General features: G+C 40.8%; 1 protein-coding gene across 3 annotated transcripts in view; it reads left to right on the forward strand.

The window, feature by feature from the left end:
- CUNH12orf49 (chromosome unknown C12orf49 homolog) overlaps window positions 1-6,886 on the forward strand; it is an 11,872-nt gene extending 4,986 nt beyond the window's left edge. For all 3 annotated transcript variants that reach the window (XM_025193024.1, XM_025193021.1, XM_006016792.3), the window contains 4 exons: window positions 720-876; window positions 2,645-2,796; window positions 4,362-4,475; window positions 5,566-6,886. In XM_025193024.1, the coding sequence (XP_025048809.1) occupies window positions 720-876; window positions 2,645-2,796; window positions 4,362-4,475; window positions 5,566-5,649 (507 nt within the window). In that variant the 3' untranslated portion in view covers window positions 5,650-6,886. The remainder of the gene's footprint in view (window positions 1-719; window positions 877-2,644; window positions 2,797-4,361; window positions 4,476-5,565) is intronic.
- Window positions 6,887-10,259: the final 3,373 nt, after the last annotated feature.

The raw sequence follows: 10,259 nt of genomic DNA on the forward strand, positions 1-10,259 counted from the left end.
CAGAGCCAGTTATCTCATCATAGAAGGTGGTTAGGTTAGTCAGACATGACTTGCCCTTGGTGAATCTATGCTGACTGTTCCTGATCACTTTCTTCTTCTCCAAGTGCTTAGAAATCCTGCTCCTAATTTTTCTGGGGAATGAGGGGAGACTGACTGGTCTGTAGTTCTCTGGATCCTCCTTTTTAATTTTCTTAAAGGTGGGCACTGTATTTGCCCTTTTCCAATAGTCTGGGACCTCCCCCCAATTGCCATAAGTTTTCAAAGATAATGGCCAGTGGATGTGCAGTCAGCCCCATGGACTTGTACACATCCAGCTTTTCTAAATGGTCCCTAACCTGTTCTTTTCACCACTGAGGGCTGCTCACCTTCTCCCAAAACTGTGCTGCCCCATGCAGTAATTTGGAAGCTAAGCTTGCCTGCGAAGACCTAAGTAAAAAAGGCTTTGCGTACTTCAGCCTTTTCCTCATCTGTCACTCGGTTGCCTCCCCCATTCAATAAGGGACCCACCCTTTCCCTGACCTTCCTCTTGTTGCAAACATAAACTTCTGTTTATGTGGGATTGCAAAGTACATGGTTCTGTTTGAGCAGGGGGTTGGAGTAGATGATCTCCTGACATCCTTTCCAGCTCTAATTTCCATGATTATGAATTGCACACTTGGCAGAATGAAGTAAGAGAAGGAATCTGCATGTTCACCTCCATTCTTCTATGTCATTGCCAGGAAGAAAGGTCAGTACGAGATCGAAACCTCCTTCAGGTACAGGACCATGAGCAGCCCATTGTATGGAAGGTGCAGTTCAGCTTGGGAAACAGCAGTCAGCTGAGTAACCAGTGCAGGAATTCTGTCCAAGGGAAGCTCCTCATTACAGATGAACTGGGTAAGGCTACTGAAAAGACTCTCTTGTGCAGACCACGATGCTGATGGCTTTGCCTACCTTTAGGTCTTTGCTGCGATTTTCAAGTAGCAGTCCCTCTACTCTAAATGCATTCTTTATACAGTAAACTTTATACAGTAAACTATTTTGCTCTGGGTAATGTCTGAAATGCTCCTTCATGAGAATAGAAGGCTATGGATACCTGACATGTTTTACAGCTGTGTGCACACATAGCCAACAGATGATTTAAGCCCCAACCCCAGGGTAATTCTATCTAATTCAGTGTAGAATTAGTATATGGTACTTTTGGTGTAAGTTACAGCAAGGTCTGTGCATTGTGCCTGCGGCTCACCCAGGAGTAATCATTTGTGCAAAACAAACGTGCTTTTATCTGCTTCCTGGAACCTAATGGAGAGGTTTGGTAACAGTAGCCTAAACTAAGTCTGCCGCCCTGGGATAAGCTGCTCATTGTCTGCCTGGAATCCCGAAGTAATTTACATCAGTGTAGAAAATGGATGTGAATTACACCAATGTGGAAATGTCTTGCATCCTGGCACAATACTGTTTCCCAGTGAAGTAAGTTGCTCTAGCTGTCTCTGGGATTCTGTTAAGTTGTTTGCAAAATTCATACCTGAGGTAGTTGGTGCCATTTGTGAATATGCCTCATTTCAATAGGAGGCACTACTACTCACTAAGAATCTGGGCCATAGAGAGGAAAGAATGTAAAAACAAACCAACCCTGGTAAGTCTGACAGCCTGAGCAGTTCCTGCATGGCTTTTTTCCCCCGTTTTTTTTGTTTAAGGGAAGTTTGGGCAACAAAAAGTTGCAAAAATCAATTCACTATTCCAGAGACTCTGATATTCCTAGTGTGTATGTGTGTGAACTTGTGGAAGAACATAGTATTTCCACGTGAGACCGATCACGTCACCTTTATATTACTATTATTGTTTAGATTTCAAAAGCACTCAGAATGAGCTAGTCATTTTCCTTAAACAGAGGGCAACACTAAAAGCAGCCAAGCACCGTACATGCTTCTGAAAGACTTTGATGCATCATATGCCTCTTACTTGAGTGCTGGGCCTTTCTTGACCACAGATTCCCTGTCATGCAAAAATTCTGTGGTAACCTGTGGGATGTACAAATAGAAACTGAAGTGAGCCGTCCTAGACATTTAGTTACTTGTGAGTAAAGTTAGGATTACTCTTCTTATATCCAGAAACACTAGGTATACGCAATTCTGGACACATGCAGTTAAGAATCCTTCTAATGTTGAGTGCTGTCAATGTTATGTATATAATCAGGCTCTTTTTCAGATTGAGAATGGAAATAACATTAACCTAAGCAGGTGCTACATGTAATTACTGTACTTCCTTTCCCCTCCTTCCCACAGTAAGGGATTGTGCAAAATCTTGGAAGCTTTCATCATTTAGAGAACACGTTTTAGTGTTACATTATGTGCAATGTGTATATATAATATGACTATGCAATACTAATGTAGGAGATGCTGAATCTTGAGACATCCTAGTCTCGAAACAGCTTACAGATCACATCATAAAAAAGTTCCTGTTAGGCAAATGTCAAGTTGGTTATGGATATAAATCAGAATAAGACATCCTCAGGCTTACCTGTTCTTGAATGATAGGATTCTACATATACCATAGTCTTTACACATGTGCACTCTTTATTACAGCACCATTTCATTGCATGAGCCTGCTCCTGTGAGAGATGCTGGGGAGTAGATGCTGCTTAGGGCTATTCTTTGTGTTTCAGGCTACATCTGTGAAAGGAAAGACCTGTTGGTGAATGGCTGTTGTAATGTCAACGTGCCTCACACAAAACTGTACAGCTGTGAAAGTTGCCTGCCCAACGGCTGCTGCAGTGTGTATGAATACTGCGTCTCCTGCTGCCTGCAGCCTAACAAGGTGCCCAGAGTTTCTCTTGTTTTTCATATGTTCTTAGTTTGCTTATATAGCTTAGTGTCCAAGGATCTTAATTAATTAGGAGTGTATTCATTACAGGGGAACCTGTAAACTGAGAGAACCTGTGACAACCCATAACAGATTGTCCTATAAATACTGTATAGCAACTAGCACTCTGCAGAGGACAAATTACGTTTTGTGAACGATTTTGACATTTGTCTTTTTCCATTACAAAATCCATGAATTTTATGTTTTGTTATATTATATAATGAGAACAGAAAGGAGAGGAAAATGTAGTTTGGTCACAATGTTTTGTTGAGTTTAGCTTTTGCTTATTTCTTCTATATTTAAACATTCAAAACTTAGTCGTGTCAGAACAAAAACTGAGGAATTTCATTCTGAAAAGATTGAAAAGGGATGTTTCGAAGTTGTAAACACTACTCTCCCCTCCATCCTCTGCCCTACAACCCATGCCCCAAAATGAAACTTTAGAAAACTAGCACAGTTTCACAAACCCTTTCAATTTCAGCAAAACTCTATTTTTCTAATGGGACAGATTCCTTCAAAATTGTTTTTTTGGGGGGAGGTTTCCCCCTTTAGCGAGCTGTAATAATAGCTTATATTAATATTTAACCTCCTAGCCTAGAAAATGCTATTGCAGCTTCCCATTTCAGGTGAAATTCTTAATTATCTTCGTGGATGCTTAGTAGTAAGCCATTGTCATGCATGTAGGATGCCAGCAGATGCACCATTAGAGAATGCAGTTATGCCTCCAGGCCATCATGATGTTCTGGTACTTCACTTAATGAGACACAGCTCAGATCAATCATGGAATAAAATTTGCATCTTCTCAATGTCCTTCAGATTTTTCAAGGGAAGGATTTTTCCTTTTGCTGCCCGTAACATTTATCCAGAGGTTCTGGTAGGAATGAAACTCAGGAGAGTTTAGTATATCATGCTTTTTGTTTATTACAGCAACATGGGTGTGTTTCTTCATGGCTGAGTAAATTTGTGGAGGATAATGCAAATCATTTCCTCCCAGGAGCAGGGGACATTGGCCTGGACGCACACCCATTGCAATCTGTTTACAGCCGCTATCATTGTTGCAACTGATTAAAAACATTCCTTACCCAGAAGAGAAATGTAATTGTTTCCTAGTGGACATGAAAGCAAAACCAAGGCACAAAGATTTTAAGTGTCAGAAAACAAACCCAGATCTCCTTGTTCCCAGTTAAGTGTCTTGGCCACAGAATGATCCTTTGTGGTTCTTTGGTTGCAAAATTTTCATTATTGCTATTTTTTAAATGCTATTTTGACTCTGTTTTGCAGTGCTTCCTTGTATTTCATGAACCGGGCACAGTTCCAAATGCCTTGTGTTCTATTATAAAAAATGAGATATTCATAGTAGACGTTTAAAAAAACCAAGGGAACGAGAAGTATTGGGTGCCTTTGTTCTTCTGTAGCCTTAATTGCTTCTACAAGTTAATGAAAAAATCTACTCTTTTTTTCCTGTTCCACTTCCTTAAGTAACTTATGTTAGTCTTTCTTTCTCCCCCTGGTTTTCCCAGCAACATCTTCTTGAGCGTTTCTTGAACCGGGCAGCTATAGCTTTCCAGAACCTCTTCATGGCTGTGGAAGATCACTTTGAGTTGTGTCTGGCCAAATGCAGGACTTCATCACAGGTCAGATGCAACAGCATGTCCAGTGTGAAGTGGAACGTAGAAAAAGGAGGAGTCAAAAAGTATCTAAGAAAGGGATTGGGAAAGGGAAATTGATGCTGTGAATATCTAAATCTTCATGTATACACATACTTAGGATATGGATCTTTGGGTATTGTCTGAAAAAGAGGGGAGACAGTCTCTAAACTAGGCACAAAAAGCACTCTGAGCATTACAGAAGTAGATGCTGACTTTTACTTAGAGATACACAGCATAAAGAATACTAGACTGGAATGAAACCAACCAATTACAGTTCTGCTTACCCTAATGAGTTACCAGTCCCTTTTGAGGGAGAGAGGGAGCCATGCGGGAGGACAAGTGTGCTTTTTTTCCTAGCAGCTTCAGAGACTATTTACCTGGTAGTACCATGTTAGATTCCCATGAGCTGACATTCATCTGGGTAATCACCAGTGTAAATCTGCTCACTGTAGTATTTTTAACTGATGTTAAAAATAAACAAAAGCTGAGTATCTATAATTAAAGCCACAAATCTTAAAGCCAGCGGGGTTATCTGTAGCTTTGTTCCAACCAAAACAGTCAACCTATAGGAAGGTGTCGATAGGGACAATCCCTGTGCTTTGTATCAAAGCAAACACTAATACTACACACTAGATATGAATCATAAATTAAGGGTATAGATTCAAATGACCCCTAAAGCTTGAGGGTGGGTTGCTTCAGTGTCTTGATTCTGGTTTCACCTACTACAAATTATTGTATTTGTGTTTTGTTTAATGGAGTTTGCTTAGTATATGTGCATGGGCAAAAACCTGGCATTGCATACCTAGGTGGTTGGGAACTCAAGCAATCTGAGTGCAACTTGCCTGGGAACTTCCAGTAAACGGTGTCTGGCTACAGGTCTATAGCTGTGTGTTGTAATGTTGTAAACTCATATTTTTGATACCATGGTAGTATCTTGGGGGTGGGGGAGCACAACAGCATATAAACAGCACTGTTTACTGCCCTTTATGGAAAGGGAATAAGGTATTCTTACATTAGAGAGGTGTTTTTTAACAAGCCTGTGTTTTCCTAAAGCTTCTCCCTCTCTTCCCAACAGAGTGTGCAGCATGAAAACACCTATAGAGACCCCATTGCAAAATATTGCTACGGAGAGTATCCCCCGGAGCTCCTGCCTGTTTGAAAACTGTGCATCTGAAACATCAAGGAAGAAACTGGGAATTAGAGTCTGGAACAGCAAGGGAACAGCTGCTGCACAAGAGCTTCAGCTTAAACTCTCTTCTTGACATTCCCAAAGACAAAAAACACTGTTCAGCCAAAGCAAGGGACTTGCTTTGTGGAGTAAAACTTCACTTTCTTAGATTCAAGAACACTACGTACCCGCAAAGAAAGGTGGAGAGGTGTGAGGGAATCCCTTGAAAAGCTAGTCTTAATGGAATAGCTACCATTTACGATGCAAACAGTGGCTTAAGTGTACAAAGCCACTTGGATAAGAACATAATAAAGCCTTGCATCTATATGTAGTAGAGGTTAAAGTATTTCTCTGCAGACCATGGACTTTCAGATTGACAGTTCTAGTTATGAAGAAGGATTTTTGCTCTTAAAGGGTAAAGAATGCCTATTGAGCTTGTCTCCCTCGAGGACTTTTCAGCATCCATGGTGCACAATTTATATGTAATTATGAATTATTTATTGGGTTTATATGGATTAGTAGCTGAAAGTATTGATGTTTCATGTAGTCAGTGCCTGACGCCTTTCAGTCCCTGGTTTGCTGTGTGTTGGCAAAGAGGCATTTTCATCTTGACCAAAATTGAGGAAAAAGGAATGAACACCGTTTTGTTCTGGTGCCCAACATAGCCACATTTGTGTTCTTGTCAAGCAGATTAGATTGGCAGAGCAAGGACCCAAGTTGTGGTCATTGTGTCTTCAGCTGCCCAGCTTGGAGGAAAACTGGTTAGTATGGGGTATATTTGTGTGCGGTTGTAAATGCCGTCTTAGTTACTGGTCTTGTTTCTGCAGTCTAACCCTGGGTGGTCCAACTCTAGCTTAGTTGGATCTCCTTGCTTAAAATGCTAAGATTTTTATGAGTTGAACTTCTGCATGTTTCCTTAATTCCAATATGCCACTCCAGGCCATGTAGGGGGAGGAAGCCAAAGCGTCGAGGTGTTCTGAGATCCTAAATTAACATGATCCTGGTAGACTAAGTAATGATGCTAAAACATCAGGGTACATGTCTCCAGCCTTGCTCTGAAGAAAGGCTAGCAGCCAATCTCGTAATAGTTTTATTAGAAGCTTATTAATGATATTCCAGCACAAAATTTTGATCTAGAAGATCAGATGATTTTCTGGTCTGAAATTTCAGCCTAATTTCGGTGATGACTGAACGTTAATCTCTCGTTCTAATATGTATGCAGGAATAGTTTGCACAAAAAGGATTTGAAAACCTTTCTGTATGCTGAGTCACTATACTTTTCCTGAAAAATCAGACTCCTAGCACTGGGCAGAACCAGACAGTTCTTTTTATATGATACCTCATTCTTACTTTTTGCTGACATATCTGGGCATGTTGTGCATTTCCATCATTTTGACTGTGCTTATTTATTTCAATCAGTACCTCTTTTCCCTCTTGGATTAAAGCAATCTACACAAGTGTGAACTTTAGAACTATACGGTGGGGTAGCTAATGACATTGTTAAAATATTCTTTATACTATTACAGGGTATTTTGTTGTTCTTATAGCTAAACTGCATGTGGTATATGAGAGAATAAAAACGTTACCTGCCATCTCATATGTGAAACTGAAAACCTACTTGCATTTTTTCTTGTCCTTTTCCAAAGTCTTAGAAAAACATAGCGTCTCTGCTGACAAGCGCCCATGAAAATTTTAAGGTGTCTTCCATAGAGCTGTGCTGTTAGCATTTACTCAGTCACAGCTCTCTCCCATTTGCTGCCCTCCCATGGCAAGATGTTGTAACAAACATAAGGTGGCACCCTCGTAAGCATTCTTAACGAGCTGGGAGAAACATGGTATAAAGGTGTAGGAACTACCCACTAAGACATGCAGTGGAGTTTAGCGTCTAAGTAGGTGTCACAGGTGATCTGCTTAATGGTAGTGACGGGGTTGCATACTTCAAAACCTAGTTGGGTTTACTCAGAAAGATGGTCAGATTTGTCTATGCTGAGCTGTATTTAAACATTCCAGCTATTGCATTGCTGGAATTTCTTGTATGAACAAGGCACCACTAGCCACACTGGCAAATTTACCACTTTTTCTTCCTACTTGGAGTTAGTCCAAGCTAAACAACCTGGGAGTAAAACACCCCATCACTGAATCGGCAGCAGAGATCCTACTGCTGATATCACTGGTAGAATAGTACTAAGGCCTTTTTAAGAAATGGCTTGGCATTAACTGTCTTAGAAGAGTCTCTGGGATCCTGTCAAGACCAGTAAAATAGGTGTTGCTTAGAAATGTTTTGGCTGACTATTATCACGTGAGAGCAGAAGGGAGGTATGTACGTAACATCTGCAAGGGTGATTAAATCTTGACTATGCTAGGTGGCAAATGGGTTTTTTTTTTTTGAATGTCCCAGTTAAAAGGGGATATCTTAGGGGTTCTAAAACACATCTATTTTGCTGGTGTCTGTGTCCCCTCAAACTACGAGGGAGATGGAACACAGTAAATCCTGGTAATGCAGCAGATTGAAAATTGACAGTAAAATAAAATGCTTTTTAGTCAAGGAAGGGAAGGTGGTGGGGACAGGAAGCCAGATCTGGAAGACCACATTTTTATTTGCTTTTTTTTTTTTTAAATTCAATTGGGGGAACTAATGTTTTTTCTCTTACTACTCTGAAAAGACAGATTTTCAGAGCTAGTCTATAGGAAATCCTTCCCCTTGAACCCAGATGTGAAGGTATATAACTGATAACAGAAGCTTCCTGTCATGGGAGATGGTAGTAAATGTCAAACTTTTCCTTCTCTCACCTATAGTATCAACCTACTACTATGTGATTGTAACCTCTTGAGTTGTTAAAGTGACAGCCCCCTTTGTAAGAGAGTTCGTGATTCTGCCTGGTACAGCTGCTAATAAAGCAAACTTGAGATTCGTTTAAAACTGATTCTGTACTCAGAAGAGTTTGTGTTCAACTCTTTCCTGCAAATCTTCAATTCATGGAAGAGAGTGCTACGCCTAACTCCTTTTTGTGGAGAGAAGCAGGGAACTGCTTTTTCTAATCTGGCTGGGCTGAAGCTTTAAATGCACAGAAACGGTTTGGTATGGTGCCATTGCTGAATGTTTGACTTTGGATCATGGCTTTGGTATTCTAAACTCTGAATTGAAGTCATTCAGTCTTTTATATGATTTATATACTGCAGTGGCAGTTCACCACTTCACTTCCCTTTATTAACAAGTTTTTGGCCTCTGGATACTTATTTTTATGCTGGGATTAATGAATTGGAAGTATCTGAATATGAAGGAATAAGTATGGCAGCTGCGAAACATTTTATTTTATTTTATTTTATTTTATTTTTTACTCCACTATGCTGTCTCTCCATTTTGCTTCGCTGACTCAGTTTTTTTCCAGTTTCAGGATATGAGTTCTGTGGTGTGCCTGCATCATTATTTGATATTTGTTGTTGAGTCATGGCACACTAAAAGGGTTCGTGGGGGTGAAAAAGAGCTCCCCTATATCAGAGTCTAGCAACCAGGGATTAATGACTTCAGTAAATTACAGGTGGTTTTAATAAGAGTACTCTAAATTCCCATGCAAGCAACAGCAAACAACTAGGCAGGATGGAAAAAAAACCAAACTATAACCTCATCTGCTGGGAATGAAGAGGAAAATAACAGGCAAGATATGGTTCTGTGCTGCTGGTCTGTCTCTCATTAACAACAAGTCCTCCCCATATGTTTAGGGTGGAGGAAGTTGTCTGGCTTTTAGCAATTCATGTTCTATATATGCACCTCTTTTTAACACTGCAGCAACTTGACTTATGCCTCTGCTGCTTTTCTTTTGAACCACAGCTTGGATACCTGTTTGTGTCTACAGAAAAACTGGATGCTGAATATGTCAGACAAATAGGAAATGTTATGGGCTCTCCCTTAACAACTTGTTCTGTATAAAGATAGAACATATAGCAAGTCTGTATAATGGTAAGGAAGACCACTGTTATAACTGGGTTTGGGAGACAGAACAGAGATTCACAGTCTACTGTAGTGGCTTCAGATCAGGTTCAGTTCTTGAATAGTAAGCATTTTCTATCTCCTTATGTAGTCATCGCAACCAGTAATTATGTCAGGGGAATGGGAGTTAGAAAAGCTAGATTCTGTTCTAACCCTATCGCTCACCTGCTGTGTTACCTTACAAAAGTCACTTAATCTTGTCCCTCCCTCAGTGCAAACAATTACGATGTCATAGGGATAACGGAGACCTGGTGGGACTCCACCCATGACTGGACCACGGGGATAGATGGCTATACCCTGTACAGGAGGGATCGTGTAGAGAAAAGGGGCGGGGGGGTAGCTCTCTATGTTAAGGAACGCTACACGTCCCTGCAAGCCGATATTGGCAACCAGGGTGGACGGCTGGAGACCCTCTGGGTTAAAATCCGTGGGGAACACGGCACAGGGGACACAATGGTGGGAGTCTATTACAGACCTCCCACTCAAAGTCCTGAGCTTGACCAGGAGTTTGCCCAGGAACTGGCTGAGGCAGCTTGCTCCAGGACCATGGTTGTCATGGGTGACTTCAATTACCCGGACATCTCATGGGAGGATCGCTCAGCAAAATCTGAGC

Source organism: Alligator sinensis, unplaced genomic scaffold (genome assembly GCF_000455745.1).
Source record: "Alligator sinensis unplaced genomic scaffold, ASM45574v1 scaffold216_1, whole genome shotgun sequence".
Classification (NCBI taxonomy): domain Eukaryota; kingdom Metazoa; phylum Chordata; order Crocodylia; family Alligatoridae; genus Alligator; species Alligator sinensis.